The 25,051-nt window shown below is 41.1% G+C and overlaps 2 protein-coding genes across 2 annotated transcripts in view; one reads left to right on the top strand and one right to left on the bottom strand.

The window, feature by feature from the left end:
* Positions 1-25,051, bottom strand: part of GPC3 (glypican 3) — a 397,657-nt gene that overhangs the window by 143,934 nt on the left and 228,672 nt on the right. The window lies entirely within an intron of this gene.
* On the top strand, positions 7,992-9,350 carry LOC106004289 (dnaJ homolog subfamily A member 1-like). Its single transcript, XM_045067975.1, has 2 exons — positions 7,992-8,301; positions 8,880-9,350. Exons 1-2 carry the CDS (start codon positions 7,992-7,994, stop codon positions 9,209-9,211), a joined length of 642 nt encoding a protein of 213 aa, XP_044923910.1. The 3' UTR covers positions 9,212-9,350.

Below are 25,051 nucleotides of genomic sequence, written 5' to 3'. Positions count from 1 at the left end.
GCAGTGGTTCTCAAAGTGTGGCCCCCAAAGAAGCAGTGTCAGTATCCTACCTGGGAACTTGTTACGAATGCAGATTTCGCGGCCCAGCCTTCAACCTACTGAAGCAGGAAAATGGGGAGTGGGGTCCAGCCATCTGGCTCAGCAAGCTCTCCAGGGGATTCTCAGGCACATTCAGGTTGGAGAGCCAATGCCAACAGAGATCATCCCACTCTTCTTAATTGGTCTCCCAAGCTCCAGTTTTGACCTCCCCCGGATTCAGCCCCTCTAACTATGGTTCTCTGAGACTCTCTCAGGAAGTTCTAGAGGTCAAACTTCTATCCACAATAATACTAAGACTTTGCCTTTTCCACTCTTCTTCCCTTAGAAATATAAGGAATTTTCCAGAGGCTATCTAAAGTGTAATTAAACCGTGCTCTGCGATATGTGTTTGTGCATTCTAAAAGTTTCTAAAATAGCTGGTTTAGGGTACAAATACATTTATTTTTTCTTCTTAGGGTACAAATACATACTTTTCAGAGATTAATTTATTCTCAGGACTTAGTGCTCTTACTGATTACTTAGGAGATGCCTACTATAATCTTTATAATCTCATTCTAATTAAATAAATTGTTACTTTGAAAGCTTTGTGTCTATGTGAAAACATAAGAAGTAAATGTACTTTGGGGCATGTGGATGGTGCAGTCAGTTAAGCATCAGACTCTTGGTTTCTGCTCAGGTCATGATCTCAGGGTCATGAGACGGAGCCCCACCTTGAGGTCTGTTCTCATCGCTGAGTCTGTTTGAGATTCTCTCCATCTCCCTGCCCTTCCTGCTTGTGCTCTCTCACCCAAAAAATACATCTTTAAAAAAGGAAGTAAATGCACCCTGTTGCCTTATTTGTAATATTTAGAGATACTTTTTGAAAAATCACCTAAGTTTTAAAGTTAACTATGCCTGTTATTATGGAAGATCTTATATGTCATCATATAACATAATAAAATTTATTTACAACATAATTTTCTGATATTTAAAAATGGATGCTTGGCTTCAAGAAGGAGAGTGGAAGACTCACTTAATTTCTGGTTGCAATGCCTAGGTATAAGCATGTTCAAAAGTGTTAAACCATCAAGAGTTCTCTGAATCATAGAAAGGTGGAACCTCCACAGTAGATTGCAACCATACTTAAGAAACAAGAACGTGCCAAAAAGTTAGCATTCCTTTGGCAGTATAGATACTAATAATTTATCTTACTGTGTCTGATGCAACAGAACATTTCAGAATAGTATTATAATGTGATCTAAGCTGTAGAGTCATCTTGAAATCAATTATTCAGAGTTTAAAGGAAAAGAAATTAAATATTTAAAAGTAGATGTAAAAAGTCAAAAATTGTTTGTTACAGGTTTTTTTTTTTTTTAAGAATAGAAATGGAAAAGCCATTAAAGCATCGTGCGGGGCACTGTATTATAGTAGCTAAGGAAGCACACACAAGAGTGGAGAAATTAATGAACATTGCAGAGTCGGAAAGGATATCCAATGGGGATATTGTTGAAGACAGTCCCTTCAACAAATGGTATTGGGAAAACGGGACAGCTACGTACAAAAAAATGAAACTGGACCACTTTCCTAGACCATACACAAAAATAAACTCAAAATGGACTAAAGACCTAAATATAAGACCTGAAACCATAAAAATCCTAGAGGAGAACATAGGCAGTAACCTCTTTGACACTGGCAGTAGAAACTTCTTTCTAGATATGTCTCCTGAGGCAAGGGAAACAAAAGCAGAAATAAACCATTGGGGCTACACCAAAATAAAAAGCTTTTGAATGGTGAAGGAAACAATCAAGGCCCGGGAGAAGAAAACTGGAAACGACATATCTGATAAAGGGTTAGTATCCAAAATATATAAAGAACTTATCAAACTCAACACCCAAAAAACAAATAATCCAATTTTAAAATGGGCAGAAGACACATATAGACATTTTTCCAAAGAAGACATATAGATGGCTAACAGACATTTGAAAAGATGCTCAGTATCACTCTTTATCAAGGAAATAAAAACCAAAAGCATGGTATCACCTCACACCTGCCATCATGGCTAAAATCAACAACACAAGAAAGAACAAGTGTTGGTAAGGATGTACAGAAAGCAGAACACTCTTGCACTATTGCTGAGAATGTGAACTGGTACAGCCATTCTGGAAAACAGTATGGAGGTTCCTCGAAAACTTAAAAATAGAACTACCCCATGATCCTTCTAGGTATTTACCTAACGAATACAAAAATACTAATTCAAAGAGATACATGCACCCTGATGTTTATAGTAGCATTATCTACAATAGCAAAGTTACGGAAACAGCTCAGGTGTCCAACAACTGAAGAATGGACAAATAAGATGTGGTGAATATATACAATGGAATATTACCCAGCCATCAAAAAGAACAAAATCTGGCCATTTGCAATGATGTAGATGGAGCTAGAGAACATTATGCTAGTGAAATAAGTCAGAGAAAGACCAATACCATATGATTTCACTCATGTAGAATTTAAGAAACAAAACAAATGAACAAAGGGGAAAAAAGAGAGAGAGACAAACCAAGAAATAGACACTTAACTATAGAGAACGAACTGATGGTTATCAGAGGGCAGGCAGGGGGATAGGGGAGATGGGTGATGGGCATGTCATGATGAGCACTGGGTGTTGTATGGAAGTGTTGAATTACTATATTGTACACCTGAGGCTAATGTTAACACTGTATGCTAACTAACTGGAATTTAAATAAAAACTTCCAGAAAAGGAACTGGTGGTATTTCTGAAAGAACAACAACAACAACAACAACAATCCTGTAGAGTTGACATTGTCGAGAGTCTACTAGATAAAGAGTCAGTAGAGGAAGTCATGCCACCTTGCAATGAAAGAAACTCATTAAATTCAAGATTTAGCTGCAATCATAAAGATGGGGGCCTAATATCACCTCAGTGGAATTGTTTTTGCCTTTCAAACAGACAAATCTACAGACATGAGCTGGATTTGCTGTTTTATTTATGTTTATCCACTATCGGCACCAACTAATCATCGGAGAAGATCCAAGGTGAGAGCATTGGGAGAGAGGAAGAGTGCTGAAATATTCCCAGCGTTGAATGACATTGTTGAAATTCATGGTTTATCTTCAGGCAAATGTGAAGATGTTTACATTGCAAAAGCAATGGCATGGGTCAGGGGAGTGGCACCAAACTCGTATGGTAATCATTTTATTTTTCCACTGTTAAGCACTCTCACTTTTTTAAAAGCCCAGTTTCAGGGGAGCCTGCATGGCCCAGTCATTTGGGAGTCCAACTCTTGGTTTCAGCTCAGGTCATGATCTCAGAGTGGTGGGATTGAGCCCCACGTGGGGCACCATCTGCACTCAGTGCAGAATCTGCTTGTCCCTCTCCCTCTGCTCCCCCCCCCCACTCTGTCTCTAAAATAAATAAATACAATCTTTAAAAAAAATCAAGTTTCATTTAAGAAGGTACTTGAAGAAGCAGTACGAAATAATTTTAGTCAATCTTGACCCTTGATGACACGTCTTATTTAACATTATGTGTGATGCATAAAGTACTTCTGTTACATGCTGAAGTGTGGTGATCATCTAGAGGAAAAGACCATGGGTGATTGAGTTGAGATGAACTAGGAACTTTTTTCATAAAACATTATTTTTATATAAAAGAGCGACAAACTAATGTTATTCACAGTTGAGTATTTGGCAGTCGTTTTCTTAAAAAGAACAAAGTGAGTCTATTACTTCAAGACAAAAAAAAAATGACACTGTTTATACCCAACAATAAAATTTGCACTATCAGCATTTCCAGTGTCACATATAAAGAACTTAGAAGTTGCCACTCCGTCCTAACAACAAGAAGCTAAACAGACTGAAAACACAACTCTTGGGGCTCCTGGGTGGCTCAGTGGGTAAAGCCTCTGCCTTCGGCTCAGGTCATGATCCCAGAGTCCTGGGATCAAGCCTTATATCTGGCTCTCTGCTCAGCAGGGAGCCTGTTTCCTCTTCTTCTTTCTCTCTGCCTGCCTCTCTGCCTACTTGTGATCTCTCCCTCTCTGTCAAACAAATAAATAAAATCTTAAACAAAACAAAACACCACTCTTCTTGGAACTACAAGAGACAGAAGGGCAGAGGGACAGAGGGTAAATCCCTGTCACCAAGACTGGAGAGATAGGCAAATACAGGGAGTCAGAGCTCAGCAGAGCAGAGAATCAGAAGCAGAAACCACCTTGGGACACAGTGCTGGGGTAGAAAAACTGAAATTGTAATTGACAAAGTGCTGGAAGCTTCATGCAGAAAATTCTGAGAGTTAGTCTCTGGGGAGACCTCCTCATAAGGGGGCCTCCACAATATTATGAAATTTACCTGCAGGAGCCTGACCAGATTCCCAAAGTAAATATCAAAGAAAAACTCCCTCAGGCTTCCAGGAAGGAGAGGAGAAAAGGAACCATATTGAAATACACCAGGGCACTCCACTCCTCTCTAAGAAGTCCTGCTCTAAGAAGAAACTAGTTAACCAAAGCCTAATCTGCTGGGGTATTATCAGAGCCTAACTCACCTGGGGAAGGAAAATATCCAACTCTAGCCCACTCTAGCCATCCTTTACCACATAATGGGGGATTAAAACAAAAACAAAAACAAAAACAAAAACAAAAACAAAACAGAAACACCTGTGAAGTTCATGGTCCAGAAGCATAGGCTCATTAAAAGACAGACTTAATCATAGAATTATAGAATGCCTCTCCTCACCCTACACCTTAGAACCACATTACTAAAAGCCTATTCACAATAATTCTTTCTAACAGGAACATCATGTCCAGCTATCAAAAAAATTATAAGGCATGCCAAAAGGCAAAAAACACAATTTGAAGAGAGAGCAAACATCAAAACCAAACATGGCAAGGATGTTGCAATTATCAGACTGGAAATTTAAAACAACTATGATTTATTAATAGTGGATAAAGAAAACAGCATGCAAGGAAAGAATGGCAATGTAAGCAGAGAGATGGAAATCCTAACAAGGGACCAAAAAGAATGCTAAAGAGAAAAAAACAGTAACAGAAATGAAGAATGGTTTTGACAGGAATATGAGCAGACTGGACACAGCTAATGAAAGAATCTCTAAGCTAGAGGATATAGAAACAGAATCCTCAGAGACCAAAAAGCAGGGGCTCCTGGGAGGCTCAGTCAGTCAAGCGTCAGACTCTTGGTTTTGGCTTAGGTCGTGATCTCAGGGTTGTGAGATTGAGCCCCATGTTGGGCTCCACACTGAGCATGGAATCCGATCAAGATTCTTTTCCCCTCCCTCACCCTCGCCCTCGCCCACTACTTATTCCTCTTCTTGCACACATGTGCGCATGCTCTCTCTCTCTCTCTCTCTCTCTCTCAAATAAATAAATAAATAAATAAGTAAATAAAATCTTTTAAAAAAAAACCTCCAAAACAAAGAGAACAAAGAACAAAACAGAATCGAATAGCCAAGGACTGTGGGACAACCACAAAATAGGTAACATATGTATAATGGCAATACCAGAAGGAGAAGAAAGAAAGGAATAGAAATATTTGAAAAAATAATGACTGAGAATTTCCCCCGAATTAATGTCAGACACTAAATCACAGATTAAAGAAGTTCAGAGAACACCAAGCAGGATAAACGTGAAACAAAGGAACAGGAGGGGTACCTGGGTGGCTCTGTCTGCTAAGCCACTGCCTTCAGCTCAGGTCATGATCTCAGTGTCCTGGGGTCAAACCCCCCACTGGGCTCCTTGCTTAGTGGGGAGTATGCGTCTCCCTCTCCTCCCTGCTCGAGTTCTCTCTATCTCTGTTGCCTTCTCTGTCTCTCTCTCTCAAATAAATAAAATCCTTAAAAAATAAAACAAAAACAAAGGAACAGAAAACAAACAAAAGCAACCCAAAATACACCTAGGCATACCACCTTCAAAGTATAGAAAAAGATAAAGTAAAAATTGCACAAGAATTCAGAGGAAATTAAAAAAAAAACACCTTACTTATAGAGGAACAAAGAATTACATCTAGCTTTTTTTCAGAAACCATGCCGGCAAGAACAGAGTGTAGTAAAATATTTAAAGTGTTGAGAGAAAAAAGCCACCAAGCTAGAATTCTGTACCCTGAAAAATTAACCTTTAAAAGTGAAGGGGAGAAATGCAAATCAAAACTACAGCGAGGTATCACCTCACACCCATCAGAATGGCTAGTATCAAAAGACAAGAAATAACTAGTGTTGGTGAGGATGTGGAGAAAAGGAAACCCTTGTGCACTGTTGGTAGGAATGCAAACTGGTGCAGCCACTATGGAAAATAATATGGAGGTTCCTCCAAAAATAGAGGACTGCCGTAGGATCCAGCACTTCCACTTCTGAGGATTTAGCTGAAGAAAATGAAACACCAGTTCAAAGAAATGTACACATCTCTATGTTTACTGCAGCATTATTTACAACAGCCAAGATATGGAAGCAGCCCAAGTGGCCATCAACTGCTGAACAGATAAAGAAGATGTGATTTTATACATGTATATATTTTATATTATATATATATATTATATATGAATGGATATTCATATGCCCATTATATAACATTCAAATATAATAGAATATTACTCATCCATAAAAAGAATGAAATCTTGCCATTTGCAACAACAGGGATAACCATAGTGAAATAAGTTAAAGACAAATACCATGTGATTTCACTTATATGTGGAATCTGAAAAACAAAATAAACAAAACAAAACAGCAACAGATTCATTGACACAGAGAACAAACTGGTGGTTGCCAGACGGGTGGGGAGTAGAGATATGGGCAAAATGGGATGGGAACCAAGAGGCACTAACTTCCAGTTATAAAATAAATAAGACACAGGGATACAATGTATTAGAGAATAGAGTTAATGATTTTATATAGGGAATATAGTTAATAATATTGTAATAATTTTGCATAGTGACAGATGGTAGCTAGATTTATCATGATCACTTTGTAGTGTATATAAATGAATAATGATGTTGTACACTTGAAAGTATTATAATACTGTATGTCTTCTACACTTCAATTAAAAATATGAAAGGAAAATACTTTCTCAGACAAACAAAAACTAAGGGAATTTGTGGCTGGTAGATCTGCCTTGTATGAAATATTAAAAGAGGTTCTATAGAGAGATGGCAAATAATATAGATCAGAAACTCAGATCTCCATAAGGAAAGGAAGAGCACTAAAGAAGGGATAAGTGAAGGTAAAACAAAAATAAAGACTCTTATCTTAGCTGATCTAATGATAAAACTTTGTCCAAAATACTAATAGCAACAATGTGTTTGATTATGTATGCTAATGTAGGTGTCTTATGATATATCATTATATATGCATATATAAATGAAATGAATGTTAATAAAACAAAAGATAAGAGGAAGGAATTGGGATTATTTTGCCATTATAAAGAATTTACAAGACTCAGGAAGTGGTATAGTGTTATTTGAAAGTGGACCTGGATTATTTGTAGATTTATATTGCAAACTCCAGGGCAACCACTAAAAAACATTTTAAAAAGAACTAAAACTGATATACTAAGAAAGGAAAAAATGGAATCACATAAAAAGCTAAATTAAAACCACAGAAGGCAGAAAAATAGTGAAAGACAAAAACAGGAACAAAGAACAAGGGCAACAAATAGAATAAATAAAATAAAATTAAAAAAAGATATGGTAGATATTAATCCAAGTATATAAATAATCCTTTGAATATCGGTAGTCTAAATGCATCAATTAAAAGACAGAGACTATCAAAGTATATCAAAACACATGACCTAACACTATATGTTCTTTATAAGAAACACACTTTAAATATAGGGAACTTTCCAGAATGCTTGGTGAGACGCGGAGGAGTGGCCGCTACCCGAGCTGCGCCCAGCAACGTGCTCCTTCCCGCTCCCCCACATCCGCCTAGGCCCTCTCACCAGCTGTAGAAAATGGTGAAAGAAACCACTTACTATGACGTTTTGGGGGTCAAACCCAATGCCACCCAAGAAGAACTGAAAAAGGCCTACAGGAAAGTGGCCTTGAAGTACTACCCTGATAAGAATCCAAATGAAGGAGAGAAGTTTAAACAGATTTCTCAAGCGTATGAAGTACTCTCTGATGCAAAGAAAAGGGAATTATATGACAAAAGAGGTGAACAGGCAATTAAAGAAGGTGGAGCTGGTGGGGGTTTTGGTTCCCCCATGTACATCTTTGATATGTTTTTTGGAGGAGGAGGAAGAATGCAGAGAGAAAGGAGAGGTAAAAATGTGCATCAGCTCTCAGTAACCTTAGGAGATTTATATAATGGAGCAATAAGAAAACTAGCTCTGCAAAAGAATGTGATTTGTGATAAATGTGAAGGCCAAGGTGGTAAGAAAGGAGCAGTTGAGTGTTGTCCCAATTGCCGAGGTACTGGGATGCAAATAAGAATTAATCAGATAGGACCTGGAATGGTTCAGCAAATTCAGTCTGTGTGCATGGAGTGCCAGGGCCATGGGGAACTGATCAGTCCTAAAGATAGATGTAAACATTGCAATGGAAGGAAGATAGTTCGAAGAAGAAGATTCTATAAGTTCATATTGACAAAAGCATGAAAGATGGCCAGAAGATAACATTCCATGGTGAAGGAGACCAAGAACCAGGACTGGAACCAGGAGATATTATCATTGTTTTAGATCAGAAGAACCATGCGGTTTTTACTCGGCGAGGAGAAGACCTTTTCATGTGTAGGGACATATAGCTCATGTGTAGGGACATACAGGTTGAAGCACTGTGCGGTTTTCAAAAGCCAATATCTACTCTGGACAACCGAACCATTGTCATCACCTCTCATCCAGGTCAAATTGTCAAGCATGGAGATATCAAGTGTGTGCTAAATGAAGGCATGCCAATTTATCATAGACCATATGAGAAGGGTCACCTCATCATCGAATTTAAGGTAAACGTTCCTGAGAATGGCTTTCTGTCTCCTGATAAACTCTCTTTGCTGGAAAACCTCCTACCTGAGAGGAAGGAAGTAGAAGAGACTGATGAAATGGACCAGGTAGAACTGGCAGACTTTGATCCAAAACAGGAAAGATGGCGCCATTACAATGGGGAAGCATATGAGGATGAGGGACATCATCCCAGGGGTGGTATTCAGTGTCAGACCTCTAAATGGGGCCAGTGAATAACACTGCTGGCATTTTATGTGCAGTAGTGAATGAGTGAAGGACTATAATCATAGCTCACTACTTGCTATTGTTTTTGTTTTAATATTCAATTATAGTAGTGTTTTAAAAGTTAAATGAAGAATAAACTCAAATATAAAAAAATATAAAGTCACATAAAGTTTAAAAGTAAATGGATGGAGAAAAATATATCATGCTAACACCAATCAAAAGACAGCAGGAGTGGGCGCCTGGGTGGCTCAGTGGGTTAAGCCGCTGCCTTCGGCTCAGGTCATGATCTCAGGGTCCTGGGATCGAGTCCCACATCGGGCTCTCTGCTCAGCAGGGAGCCTGCTTCCCTCTCTCTCTCTCTTTGCCTGCCTCTCTGCCTACTTGTGATCTCTGCCTGTCAAATAAATAAATAAATAAAATCTTAAAAAAAAAAAAGACAGCAGGAGTGACTATATTAATTTCAGACACAGCAGACTTCAAAGTAAGAAAAGTTATCAGGGATAAGGGAGGACATTACATAATGATAAAGAAGACATAACAGTTCTTAATATGTATGTGCCTAACAACAGGGCATCAAATTATATGAGGCAAAACTTGATGGATCTGCCAGGAGAAATGGATGAATATACTATCCTACTTGAAGACGTCATCATTCCTCTTTCAGAAATGGACATATCCAGCAGGCAGAAAATCAGTAAGGATACAGTAGAACTCACCAACATCATCAATCAGCTGGATATAATTGACATAGGCAGATTCCTTCATCCAACAACACACGACACGTTCTTCTCAAGCTTACATGGAACGTTCACCAAGATAGATCATATTCTGGGCCATAAACACAACTTAACAAATTTAAAAGAAAAGAAATCATACCATGCCTGTTCTCATGCCACAGTGAAATGCAACTAGAGATCAATAACAGAAAAATAACTGGAAAATCCCCAAATACTTGGAGATTAGACCACACACTCCAACTCAGACATGAGTCAAAGAAAATTAAATGAAAATAAAAATAAAACATTAAAATCTGTGGGATGCAGTGAAAATAGTGCTTAGTGGGAAATTTATAGCATTGAATGCATATATTAAAAAAGAAGAAAGTTATAAAGTCAATAATCTAAGTTTTTGCCTTAGGGAACTAGAAACAAAGAGCAAATTAAATCCCAAGTAAGCAGAAGAAAAGAAATAATACAAGTTAGAGCCGAAATCAATGAAATTGAAAACAAGAAATCAATAGAGAAAATCAACAAAACCAAAAGCTAGTTGTTTGGAAGAAGGATCAGAAACCTCTATAAACCTCTAGCCAGGTTAAGAAAAAAAGAGACAGGACACAAATTACTACATCAGAAATGAAAGGGGATATCACTACAGATCCCATGGAAATTGAAAGGAAACCCACTTAGCAATTTCCATAGGAATACTATGGACAGCTCTATGCCCACAGATAGGATAACCTAAGTAAATTGGCCATTTCTGTGGAAAAAATAATCTGCCATAATTCACACAAGAAAAAAAAAAAAAACCCAGATGATCTGAATAGGCCTTGTAGCTATTAAAGAAATCGAGTCAATGATTAACATCCTTCCAAAACAGAAAGAACCAGGCCCAGACGGGTTCACTGGTAAATTCTATCAAACATTCAAGGAATAAGTCATACCAATTCTCTACAGTCCCTTTAAAAAACCTTGGAGTGTCTGGGTAGCTCAGTTGATTGAGTGTCCAACTCTTGATTTAGGCTCAGGTCATGATCTCAGAGTCTGGAGATTGAGCCCTGTGTCAGACTCTGCACTGAGCAGGGAGTCTGCTTGAGATGCTCCCCTTCTCACTCTCCCTCTGCCTCCCCTCTTTCCTCTTCCCTCTCCCTCTCTCTCTCAATAAATAAATAAATCTTTATACAGATGTAGTGAAAAGAAGGGCCATCTGTACCCCAAAGTTACTAGAAGCAATGGCCACAGTTGCCAAACTGTGGAAAGAGCCAAGATGCCCTTAGACGGACGAATGGATACGGAAGATGTGGTCCATATATACTATGGAGTATTATGCCTCCATCAGAAAGGATGAATACCCAACTTTTGTAGCAACATGGGTGGGACTGGAAGAGATTATGCTGAGTGAAATAAGTCAAGCAGAGAGAGTCAATTACCATATGGTATTGCTTATTTGTGGAGCATAAGGAATAGCACAGAGGACATGGGGAGATGGAGAGGAGAAGTGAGTTGGGGGAAATCGGAGGGGGAGATGAACCATGAGAGACTGTGGACTCTGAGAAACAAATTGAGGGTTTTAGAGGGGAGGGGGGTGTGGGATTGGGTGAGCTTGTTGGTGGGTACTAAGGAGGGCACGTACTGCAGGGAGCACTGGGTGTGGTGCATAAATAATGAATTCTGGAACACTGAAAAGAAATTTAAAAAAAGAAATAAAAATTAAAATAAATAAATTAATCTTAAAAAACAAATTTAAAACTTTTTCCAAGTTCTAACTTGGGAAAACTTGTATCTTTTACTACAAACTTGACAACCTCCCCATACTTAAAGGCTTTTCTGATGAGAATGTAGTGACATTAATATATATGATATTTTGATGTTGAACAATGAAGTGTTGAACTTTGCAGATGTGCCTAACTCAGTGAGCCAGTATTTTTCAAATGACCCATGTAGTATGATACAAAATCACACAATGGTTAAAGATCCACTTAAATTACAGGAAAGATTTTATTATAACAGAAAGTAAAAAGTTAATTGATATGGTTTCAGATTCCATATTGCGGCTAACCTTTAAGAAACTATCACTTGTCAAATTTTTGTGTAGTATGGGAGAAAAATAGCCTTAATTATGTGAAAAGCATATTAAAACACTTTTTTTTTCCAATTGTATATCTGTGTGAGGCCAAATTTTCATCAATCTAACCAGATTGAGTGCAGAAGCCTATATGAAAATCCAGCTGTCTGCTATTAAGTCAGAAATTAAGGAGATTTGCAAAATGTAAAACAATGTCACTCATCCCACTAAAATATTTCGTTTTGGAAAACACAGCTCTTTTCTTAAGAAAAAAATACATGTGAACACTTGATGACTTTATTAGTAATATTTTTTTATTTTTTAAAAAGATTTTATTTATTTGATGGAGAAACAGAGATCACAAGTAGGCAGAGAGGCAGGCAGAGAGAGAGGGGGAAGCAGGTTCCCCGCCAAGCAGAGAGCCTGACTTGGGGCTCTATCCCAGGAAACTGAGATCATGACCTGAGCCAAAGGAAGAAGCTTAACCCCTACCACCCAGGTGCCACTGTTAGTAGTATTTTAAATGAAATATTATTACAAATTATAAATTATTGCAAATATTACTTAAAATCCTCAGTTTTGGGATGCCTGGGTGGCTCAGTTGGTTAAGCGGCTGCCTTCGGCTCAGGTCATGATCCCAGCGTCCTGGGATCGAGTCCCACATCGGGCTCCTTGCTCGGCAGGGAGCCTGCTTCTCCCTCTGCCTCTGCCTGCCATTCTGTCTGCCTGTGCTCGCTCTCTCTGACAAATAAATAAAAATCTTAAAAAATATCTTAAAATCCTCAGTTTCAACTTCTGATATGATTAACAAGAGATATAATTCACATAAACAAGTCTCTTTGGGGCTTCAGTAATTTTAAATTTTTATAAATTTAAAGGAGTCCTGACACCAAAACATCTGTTCTGTACCAACACCCAGAATAATCTGAAAATAATACCTTGGAAGTAAGTTATAAACAAATTAAGTTAGTTACAATTGAAAATAATATTTATTAATAATAATTTATTAATTCATCAAGTACCATGCGTTCTATATGCCAGAGTCACAGCAAGATAATGTTATTGCTTAGCTTACAACTCCTCAGTGGCTTCCCATAGCCCTGAGGATCAAGTATATATCTTAATTGCACTTACAAGATCCTTGATGATCTTGCTCCTGTGAACAAAGAACAAATCTTACTCCTTGTACCCTCCTTCCATAACATTTTATGCTCTGTTCCTTCATAGCACCATGAGCCTTTACACATGTTCTGCTTTCTGCCTGGAAATCATACCCTTGTGTTAGCTTCCTTCCAGAAGCCTTTCCTTCTTCCCCAAGTCTGAATGAATCCCATTCTAGAATCTCCTAGAGCCCTCTGTACTTCTGTCACCATGGCACTTATCACACTGAATTGTAATTGCATCTTTTAACCTCTGTCTTCCTCCACAGAGTGTAAGGTTCGTGAGGGCACAGACAAAAGTAGTCTTTTTTTTTTTTTAAGAGTTTATTTATTTATTTTGAGAGAACAAGCAAGAGAGCATGCGTGCATGTGAGCAGGGGTGGGGGGGCAGGTGCAGAGAGAGAGAGAGAATCTCAAGCAGACTCCCTGCTGAGTGCAGAGCCCAACACAGGGCTCGATCTTATAACCCTGAGTTCATGACCTGAGCCAAAAATCAAGAGTCAAATGCTTAACCAACTGAGCCTCCACAGGAGCCCCCTGGACAAAAGCAGTTTTGTTCATCATTGTGTTTCCAGTCTTTAGCAAAGCACTCCACTCGTTAGTGATTAATAAATGTTTATTTGTTGAATGAATGATAAACAATAAAAGGCTACACAGCTTACATATTAATATGTTAGTAATAGGGTATTAGCAAAAAATTTCAGAATAAGAACTTGGGAAAATTCTCTGTTCCACAAAAGCAGTGAGAAAAACTGGCAAAAGTGGTCAGAATCAACTTTCCATAGCTCTAGAAATCAACAAAAGGATTGTAGCAATCTGAGGGGGCATTTATTCAAGAAAATGATGGTATCTTGGTAAGAAAAGTGAGCATCCCATGAGGCTGGTATGAGCCTGGTACAGAAATTAGACAAAGACATAATAAGGAAAGAAAATTACGTGGAGACAAATACGACTTATGAAGAGAGACCCCCAAATCCTTGATAGTATAGCCCTGAATAGTGTATCCCTGAATTTGAACCCCCACTTCACACCACAAACAAAAATTCACTCAAAATAGATAAAGACCTGAACTCAAGTGTCAAAGCTATAAAACTCTTAGGAAAAAAAACAGGCATAAAGTTTTGTGATCTTGGATTTATTTGGCAATGACATTGAAAACACAAGCAATAAGATAAAAGAGGGGAATCTGACTTCATAAAAATTAAAGCACTTCCGTGCTTTGAAGGACATTATTCAGAAAGTGGAAAGACAACCTCCTATAGGAGATAATATTTTCAAATCATAGATCTGATGAGGATATAGTATTGTAAATATCTAAAGAAGTCTTGCAACTTAACAATAAAATAATGGTGGTAGTGACCAGAATCAGAATCAGAATCACATATATACGGGTGTAGTCTGACAAGCCCCTTTACAGCTTGTCCCTTACCTGATACTGACCAGTCTGAACCTGGGCTTCATTTCTCATATGTAGCTTATTGCTACATATGTGTCTGCTTCCTATCCATTCTATGTACAATGAAGACTCAGATCTGATTTAAGGTATAGTTTCTGGGAATGCATGGTGTGCCATTACACACCAGCCTATCACAGAATCCCTAATCACATACAACGATGTCCCTGGGGTCCCAATTTACAAGAAGACCCAGCGTGCGAGCTACCATCACACAGCACAGTATGTCAGGAGAGCCCAATTTCAGGGCTTATTTTACTCACTCCTATTATTGCGGTTGTTAAGTTCTGACAGGCTGAAGGAGTACAAGATGAGTTAAAAGGGAAAAAATATTAGAGAGCAACATACATCATTTTCGGCCTCCATTTCTCAGGCAAACATGAAAAAACACTGTATTTAACCATGCGCCGTTCCTGTACTCGTAGAGGAAGTTGTGGACCTGCTAGCAGCAGCGCTGTTTGAAGCCATTCCGAATGGAACTTCAGTCAAACCCATTAGCCTCAGTCTGTCTCAATAAAGACATAGGCTCTGACTGGTACTTTGAGTCTCTGCTGATTGCCCTGCACTGTAGACAGACCGCTGCTGATTGGTTTTAGCAAAAGTGATAATCAGAATGGCTCAGGAACACTTTTGAGACGCATTTTGAAAAGGATGTGATTGAAAGGAGAGAACGAATCAGGTGAATGGAGAAGAGCCTTGACCCTGGGCAGAAATAGTCCAGAGGCATGTCTTCCGCCTTCCCTCGGTGACTGCAGCCCCGGACATGGCTTTCATTGCTACGCTGTGTGCCTCTCCATGTCATTTTCACCTTCTTCTCCAATCCCATCCTTTGCCCAGTTCCTCAAGCATGAGCCATGCTTTTGTCCATCCTGGACTCTTCACCTGTTCGTCAATGAGTTCGTAACATCTGGGCAGCTTGGTCCCCTTCCCTAGGATTCGCACAGCTCCAGCCACAAAACCTTGGGCATCATCTAAAACTGGCCTTACGCTGTCGCTGTAGGCTTAGAGTCACAGACACACAGATATTAACGAGAGCTGGCAGAGACTGTGAGGGCACTTAGGGTAGGCAGGGTGCGGAAGTCCACGGAAGGGCAGGGACTCGTCCATGGCCCGCTTCTGGGAGTGCTGGGCATGCTCAGGTAATGCCACCTCGGCTGACCTTTGCTCTCAAGCGAGCAGATTTCAGAAGCTTCCCCAAACACCATACATTCTCAACTCAAACAGAAATGGCATCTGGAGGACTCGCCATTTTGTTTTATCTATATGCGCCTCTGTCCTACCATTAGTGCGGATCATTGAGAGATGGCTGTTCTAACGCTTACGTAGATCACCCAGACTAGCTTCGTGAAATAGGTATGGTGGGCGCCCCCATAAGCAACACTTGGGTTGGGTGTAGCCCTCTTAATCTTTACAAGGTACTTGTCCATGTTATATTAGCACACAGAAGCTTTGGAAACCAGTCCCGCGAAGGGAGGTACTATGCTTATTTTTAGGAATTGAGGTCCCAAGAGGTGAGGGGACTGCCTAAGGCCACATGGTTAGTAAAAGACAAAAGAGGGTCTTGAAGTCAGGGCCTACAACTCCAAACCCTAATGTGTTTGTTTGTAGTCAGGAAGGCCCTTATGGAGTAACTGAAGAAACTGTGGTCTTTAAGATGATGGAAAATGCAACAAATGTTAAGAGAAAGAGCCCTGGCCAACTGTTTAGTTGATGTCTCCCTTCCCAAGGAATGGCCTCAAGTAACACCCAGATTGCATGAATCTCCTGTTGCACTTGGGGCTTAAAAAGTGGGGACTGTTTTTGTTTATGCTGAAGTAGAAGGAGAACTTTACTTGAAGCCCCAGATTTGAACTTTAAAAGCCATCTCTTATGCTTTCTGAGTCACTGAATTGGAGTTGTAAACACCCAGCGCTACGGTCCTAGCCTGGCTCCTGGGGTTTCCTGTCCTTGGTGAGTTCCCTTCTCTCCTCTGGGCCTCCATTTCCTCACCATGAAACAAACAGGGGAAGAGGAACTGGATTAAATCATCACTCCCAAGTCTGGCATCTTAAAGGCCCAGGAGAAGAGCAGGCCTGGAGAAGTCGTTTCCCTTTGAGAATAGAGAATGTTTCCTTCTTTCCCGATCATTCTGCCATTTTGTCCCTGGAGTTTTCACAGCAGCCGTAAGAAAGATCTGAGGGTCAGGGCACAGAGAGTCTCCTACCATTTTCAGATGCCGTTTGCTGGTGCCCAAAACATTGTACACAGAAGTAATCCCAGCTCTGCTACAGACTCAACTTGGACAGATCATTTAACCTCTACATAACCCAAGGAGGAAAGAGGCTTTCAGCAAAAATCCCCGTCATCACTCCGCATCTTTCCCACGTGCATTCCTGGTCAGGGCAGGAATGCACGGCAGCTGCACAAACTGTTTGGATGGGGGACACCCGAAACATACTGTTTCCACTTGAAGAAAAATCAAATTACTTCATTTTGGAGTCACTTTCCTGGAAGCGAGAGCGGGGCCTCAAAGACAGAAGGCCAGAGGAGGGCAGGTGTGATAAAGAAATGAATTACTGTGAATATGACCGAAGCAGAGAGGGAGGAAAAGCAACACTTGGCTACACATAGCTGGTGATAATAATTCTCCCAGCTCTTCCAAGGAGTCAGCCCCCAGCTTTCTATCAAGAGGGAGAGAAACAAAATGAGATTCTCACCCTTTAGAACAAGGGCACAGGTTCTACCCCGAGTAACACCACCACAGAGAACAGGCAGCCGGGAGCCTGGAAGTCCCATTGAGTCACTGAAAACGACAGGATGATGATCAGCATCTTCTGTATTGACTTTCCTTTAGCAACTTTTGATTAACTGACAAATCAGCGGACCTCTCGCTCGTGTCAGGAGCCAGAGAGGGGGAGCAAGGCCAGACATAGGGGTGCTCTATCTGCTCGGTTTTATTAAAAACTCATTGCTTGGCGCTAAGATCTATCACAAAAGATTGCTTTTCTAATAAAGGCAACCTCTTCCTTCTCTGTTTGCTTATCTAGTTTTCTCTAATATACAAAACACTATCTGACTCATGTCTTGCTAACCTGCCAGAGCTAATAATGCACATGAATCTGAAATGGATTGCTTTGATCCAGACATGGGCGGCTTGGCAACGGAAGGACACCCTAACTTTGGGGTTCCGACTCTTCCGCAAAGGAGCTCCGGGCAGGCCTCCCTTAGGACACCGCTTCAGGTGGCAACTCCAGGACAGGTGACCCAGATTAGTGAGTCAATGAAGGCTTTTAAAAAGCAAATAATCAAATCATTATAATCAAAATGCAGGAAGTAGAATGACGCTATGGAGTTAGCATTTGTCCGGATCACTGCCTATAAACGTTCCTTACATTAATGGCCGAAGAGGGAGCCAAGCTCTTGAGGTCTTCCTTGGAGCCTTTGGCTCTCACCTACTCATTTGCTTTCTCAGTCACCAGTCTGTCTGATGTGTCAACTCTCCCATTTCCCTTTGTGTGGGGTTACCTCCCAGCGAGCGGTCACTCTCCTCTATGGTCCTAACTCTTGATCCTGTGTACTGGAACATTCCTTCTCCCCACCCACCTCTATGCTTACAAATCTGTTTACTCTGTCGTGAGGAGTTGGCTTGAAATGCTCCCTGCACAGGAGTCACTTCCTATCTGGGTGGCCCTGTACACTGAAAGAGCAAGGGCACCCGTGGGCTCTTCCTACCAAGAACTCCATTTGCTCCTCTCAGTGTGCTGCCCCCCGCGACTGGCCCACCAGTCTTTGTATTTGCTCTCAGGCTACAGACCTGGCAACTCCTGCCGGGAAGCAAGGTCCCAGGTCTCCTGCTGCTGCTTCTCAGACGGAAAGAAAAATGCATGTGATAAAACTTTTCTAAGGACCCAGCCTACGCATCTGTAGAATGGGGACAATAAGTCCCACTTTCTTTGCTTCTGGTGAGGGCTAAATGAATGAAGCTACATGAAGTGCCTTGCACAGAGCTTGGTACTTAAAAGGAGCTCAATACACAGCGGTTTCCTTGCCCCATCTCTCCTGCACCCCTGTTCTCTCACCCTACCCCCTAAAAATCTAAAAAGGTGATACAGGGTGCTACTTTAAAAAAAAAAACTTTATTAATTTATTTGAGAGAGAGAGAGCACAAGAGAAAGAGCGTGAGCGGGCAGGAGGGGCAGAGAAAGGGAGAGAGAGAAGTAGGCTTCCCGCCCACCATGGGGCTCCATCCCAGGACCTTGGGATCATGACCTGAGCCAAAGGCAGACGCTTAACCCACTGAGCCACCCAGGCATCCCATGTTCTTCTTCTTGACTCTTTCCTACCACACTTATCTCTGTTTTCCTCTATACGCACCCCACGCCCCACACCCCAATCCAGTTCTTTGCTTTGTCACTGGCCCAAGAATGCAACCAGACTAAACAAACTCTAAGATTCTCGTACGCAGCACCCCTCCTGCCACAGCCTGGGGTCTGATGTTTCTCGGGCAACCAAACACTGTAACTTCTCCCTCATAAACAGGGTAGATCATGAGAGCTCATCATACAGGGGGTTATCTTACAGAAGCTTCTTCAGGGCATTTTACTTTGTACTGGATTTTTCTCTGATGGGGGGGGGGAAATGCATGAGAAATAGTGAAAGGAAAGACATTTGTCATTTCAATGAAAATCTCTGGAAAGCAAATACTTATTACTACCACCTAGATGGAGCCTTGGCCTTTTGATTAAAAACATGAAACTGACATATGGTGCCTCCCCATCTCCAGGGAAACAAGCCTTCTAGGTTCTATTTATCTGCTTCTGAAAGTTTTATTGAGTTTCCACGTTGAGTCCTGCAACCTGTCCTGAAGGCAAGGCAAGGGCAAGGCGCAAGCCTTCCTCCAACCCCCACGCCAACCCAGCCCCCACCCCCTGCCTACAGATGGCCACACTCCCAGGCTAGTGGCCCCTGTTCAAGGCAGATTCCTTTGGCTTGGCTTCCTCCGAGAGCGATACGCCTCCGGAGATAAAACACCCTGTGGTGGGATTTCCCTCAAAAGGAAACGGCAATCTGTTCTCGCCAGCATATTTTTCTTGAAGAAGAAGAATGAGAAAGAAGGTGAGAGAGAAGGGAAGGAGTGAGAGGAGGAAGAAAAGGAGGAGGAGGAGAGGAAAGAACAGGAGACTGCAAACCCTTCTAAGCTAGTTCGTTTTAAACAAGAGCCAGATGTCATTACGTGACTGTCCACTATAGTAGAGAGCGCACCGTTCCCGCTCGCTCGAAGTCCTCCAGACCAGCCCTGTGGCCTCGGCGGCAGCAGCGTGCCTGCCCAGGCCACCTGGTGGAGTATCTAGTGCCTTTAACAATGTCCTCTAAAAACCCAGACTGCCTATCGCTTGCCTTTGTAAGCTGTGTATCCAATCTGAGACAGTGAGTACATTTTACTCCGTGCGTTAGCTTTTCTACTAGTGACTTCAACGAAGCCTTTTTTTCTTTTTAATGACTACTTATGAAACTCAAGTAAAAAAAAAAAAATGATTAGTGATGTTCAGGTCTCTTAATTAGTTCTACGTTCCCCTAATAGGAGTCTAAAAGTAAGGATACAATTTTATAGAAAGCAGTTTCTTTAGAAACAGGATCAATTCCCCTCCCCACCAAAACTTTGTGTTTTTTTTTGTTTTTGTTTTTGTTTTTTCTGGAAAGAATCCAGGTGCTCCCAGACTTCCGAGCTCCTGTTTTCAAACCTCTGGTATATGCAGGTGGCTGGTCCAGTGCGGGAGGCCTGACCTCTCCAGCAACCATGTTGCCTTCTTGCTGCCAGAGGCAGCTATAGGGTGGGGAGCAGGGGTGCTCAGGAAAGGCAGGGGAACAGGGTCCTTTCTGTCAGGGTTAATGCAAGGTCTTGGGATCCAGGTGGCCTAATATTGCCAAAGACAGGGATCTGGGCCATAGGATGAGTTCTGGAAGTAAGACAGACCCTCTTGCCTCCATTATTCCTTAGTCTCCATCTAAACCCCAAGCCAGTGTTTCCCTGCCACCAGTTGTGTGTTTCCCACAAACCCTCGCCTCTTCAGCGGCTGGAAGAGCCTTGGCTCAGGCAGAAGTCCTTTAGGACACCTTACCTGATCGCCCCAGACTAAGCTAGATACCCCCTTCATCTGTCTCCTCAAATGTCTACACATAGGTCGTCTCTTTTTCTGGAACTCTAGCCTTCACTAGACCATGAACTCTTTTGAAGGCAGGTACTAGTTTTTTTACAACTTTTATTTTTTAAAGATTTTATTTATTTACTTGAGAGAGAGGGAGAGTATGCACAAGAGAGCACAAGGGAGGATGGGGAAGGGCAGAGGAAGAGGGAGAAGTAGATCCTCCACTGAGCACGGAGCCCAATGCGGGGCTCGATCCCAGGACCCCAAAATCATGAACTGAGCCGAAGGCAGATGCTTAACCCACTGAACCACCCAGGCACTCCCTTTTTACATCTTCTTACTCATATCACATGATCCAGTGCAGAACATATCTAAAGTACTGAACAAATACTCATTGACTATATGGAGGTGACTGTGACCTTGGTAATATTGGCCATTGCCACTGAATCAGGCAAACATTTTGCTCCTGGAAAGAAACTTTATCAAATGAACTCAGGTCTCTGAAATTAACCAGGTAACAAAAGAAGCTTCATACACATTGTCAAACATTTAAGATATAATATTCAAATGTTCTTTTCTACCCATATTTTAAAGCATTAGTTTAATTAACACTGACACTTTGAAAGTCCTGGAAATAATCAGGATCATTAGTGTCAGCCTGACAAAGGTATGAAGAAAGTTTCTGTAATTTGGCCCAAACTGCTTTCACAAGATTGTCTGGAAATAAATAGCTCACTGTGAAATTTATGACTCGCTTTATATATTAATCAACAGTACAGTGGTGCTCTAACAAGGTTAAAAGTGTTCTCTGATTTCCATTATAAAGATAATTTCAATCAAGCAAGCCTAACAGTCTCACGGTATAGGTCATTCTATAATTCAATTGTACTAATGACTATGGCATGCATGCAAACAAGAGAATAAAATGGGGGGGGGGGCGGAAACGGACGCTTTATAGAAAGAAAAAACAATGATTTGCATCTTGCATTTTCAATGACCTCTGTAGGACTCATCTGTGAATGAAATAGAATCATTCCTCAGGGCCCAACAGATACCTTTTGTTCCTGCCCATCCATTTTATGTAAATTACATACACTGACCTTTAATTGGCTATAAAGGGGGCACATTCTGAGCAACACTTTCATATTGATTTGCTCAGACTTGTGCAAGAGCCTGAGCAGGGCGAGACAAAACTGGGGTTCTAATCACTATTTCTACCAAAAGCCCTACTTCAAAGATTTTCCTGGCCTCAATTACATATTTATATTTGATTCTTTCCTCATAAAGAATTTCTCAAGTAACTTGTGAAAACACAGATTCTAAGATATCTTGGCAAAAAAGTTCATCTTCTGCCTATTTTATTTCTCTTCTTCATATGAAAATGCTCATAAAACTCTGTGCATTGAAATCCAAACTAATTACACACCTATTGTGATTTCTAGGGATCCGACAATCAAAGGCAAAGAAAATCAAGGAGCATCTTCGATGCCAGTTTGAATCTTTTTAGGTAGAAGAAGATAGACTAATTCTAAAAGTAAACCTCAGAAGCATCGTCACCATGTCACATCAAAGAAATGAATGGTACCACAGAAAGAATACTGTCCTGTTTGTCAGAAGGCAGAGTTTTACCCTGGTTTGACATTAACTGGTTCGTCTTCAGCAAATCCTTTGCCTCAAGTCATATGCCTGAGTACTCTTAGCTTCAAAGTCAGGAGACTAGACTAGGAATTTGAGGGTCATTCCAAATGTAGCATTCACTAAGCCTAAAGCAAAAAGTTGAAAAAACAACTTTCTGTTTCCTACATGACAAGGGTTAGGAGAAAGAGAAGGCAAGAAAAGGGAGAGCATTCTCCAGAATCTGAGATGGAGAGGTACTGGTAACAGAAACAAAGATCTAACCCAAGTTCAGTGTTTCCATAGGATGCTTTTCAGAACAGACCCTTAAGTGGACCTTGCGATTTGGGAGGCTGCTGCCCAAGGTGGTGTTGCTGGAAACCCCACTTGATGCAAATGCTGTGTGGCCCGTCCCAAGAATGAAGTTCCAGGCTCTTCTGGTCTTCCTTTATGGGTATGTGGGCGTGTCCTGGGCCGGACTATTTGTCCACATTTTGACACTGAAGTGTTTTCACTCTCCCCTATGAGTTGATGTTTCTTTTGACCAATTAGCTAAACAGTACAAAGCAAACATCTTGAAGTATTTATGGATTTTTCCTTTGATTCCAGAACTCGCAGGTGTTACAACAGACAGTCATAGCGCCTTGGCTTTGTTTGCCAGGCTTCCAACCCTCCCTTTTCTCCCTCGCTGGCTTGTCTGCCACATTCTACCACCGAAATCTCCCTATTCTGGCTTGAAACGTTAAAAAAAAAAAAAAGGAAATGTGTGCCCTGTCTAGGTTAAGGCTTCCTAGCTGCCGGGCTGATAGTTTTTGTTTCCTCTTTCAGCCAGTAGCCTCTTCCATCCTGCATAGGAAGGCTCCTCAAATAGATGTCTTCACTTGCTGCTTCTTGAACGTTGGACATGGCCTTGAAAATGGCATTCGATGAGTGTTTTGTTCTTCCTCTTCTACTGTCACTTTGAAATCCAAGGCCAGGGCCCAGAAGAGTTGGCTGAGGTGGGTGTGGGGTAGGGCTTCTGGCTAATACTCTCACCGGGGAAATCTAGATGCATTATTAAGAGATGGGAATGAAGGAAGGGAAGGGAAAACAGGTGGGTAATTTAGATCCGCCCACAGAATCAGGCCACAAGTTTTAGGGACCCAGAGAAGGGTCTACAAACTGTGAGCTCAGGGACCTGATCCCAGAATCCGGGCAAGAAGAAAGGAGCATCAAGGCAAAGGATTGGAATGACAGGCTGTGGAATTCGCAAAAAGAGAACCTAAAGCCTAAGCCACTTACTGTCAAAGCGAGAGAGTAACAGGTGGAAAGCAACGTGGAAGAAATAGATGAGAGCAGAGAGCACATGTAACTTTACAAGAAGTCAGAGGCTTCAATTAGTACGGCTCGACCGTCCCCAATCTTAAGCAAACAGGGTAGGCATGGACTTGAGTGGCTAAGAAAATGTAAGAATTGGACAAGCAAGTGGTAACTCCTCCTTAAAGAGCAAAGGTAAGGTGAGAATAAGCAATTTGCAAGTAACAAGAAACCTTTAATCATCCTTACGATGAGTCTAATTGAACAAAATGATACAGGGAGAGATTGGGGCAGACATACAGATGGTTCCACTCATCTTACCACCTCCTAATCTCCAGCCTGAGAAAGAAAAAAAATACACTGTTTGGGAGAGAGAGGTCTGTGGAGGGCTGAAATTTCTCTAGTCTCTGTAGCTTTCCTCTTCCTTGGGTCTCTGGTTCAGTCCTTTGGAGGTGATCCAACCCAGCCTGTTAGTATCAAGAGTTCCCATGGCAAATGTGAAAGAGCTTCTACATTCTGTATTCCCCACAGATATGAACAACTACTACCATTAACTGAAATAGTAACCAGTTCCCAGAAATTAATTTTTGATTGCCTGAACATGTGCTCTGGATGGCAGTTACATTGTTGTTTTGAGTTCTTTCCTTTTGCTTGTGGGCATGCCTCAGAAGGCCAGATAGAAGGGCACTTAGGTATATTTGTAGAGAGTGGCTTTTCTGGGGGAGGGACTGGCATTGTCAGTACTGCAAGGAAATTCAGATACACTTTACATACAGCACTGCCCTATGGATTCCTTCCCAAAGGGGAGCTTGGAACTGCAGAGTCCAGTCTGTATCACATGACCACTGAGCATGTAAAATGGGACTAGCCCAAGCTGTGAGGGAAAAAAGAACATAAAATATCCCCTTAACAATTTAAAAAAATATTGATCACGTGCCAAAATCCTACTTTCCGAACATACTGAATGAAATAGACAATATTAATTCACCTATTCCTACTTTTTAAATGTGGGTTTTAAAAAAGATTTATTTATTTTTAAAAAGATTTTATTTATTTATTCATGAGAGATAGAGAGACACACATGGAGGCAAAGGGAAAAGCAGGCTCCCCAAGGAGCAAGGAACCTGGTATGGGGCTCGATCCCAGGACCCTGGCATCATAACCTGAGCTGAAGGTAGATGCTTAACCATCTGAGCCACCCAGGTGCCCTATTTATTTATTTTAGAGAGAGAAGGAGTGTGGGGAGGGGGCAGAGGGAGAGAATCTTCAAGCACTAGAGTGGAAATCAAAGGACCATTATATCTGTGCCTCACAAAATTAAATTAGTATCAATCTGAAGTAGATTCTAGGTCATGCTGTGTCCTGTAACCCCTAGAATGACTACTAATAACCAAAACATAGTGGGAAAAGAATCTTTAA

This window comes from Mustela putorius, unplaced genomic scaffold (assembly GCF_011764305.1).
Source record: "Mustela putorius furo isolate JIRA1106 unplaced genomic scaffold, ASM1176430v1.1 tig00003899_pilon_pilon_pilon, whole genome shotgun sequence".
Lineage (NCBI taxonomy): Eukaryota > Metazoa > Chordata > Mammalia > Carnivora > Mustelidae > Mustela > Mustela putorius.
The sequence above is the reverse complement of the archived record's forward strand: the minus strand, read 5'-3'. Positions and strand labels throughout refer to the sequence as shown.

Coding starts and splice junctions, on each gene's coding strand:
- LOC106004289 (XM_045067975.1), top strand. CDS start 7,992: ATGGTGAAAGAAACCACTTACTATGACGTTTTGGGGGTCAAACCCAAT. Junction 8,302..8,879: donor AATGCAGAGAGAAAGGAGAG/GTAAAAATGTGC, acceptor CCTCTCATCCAG/GTCAAATTGTCAAGCATGGA.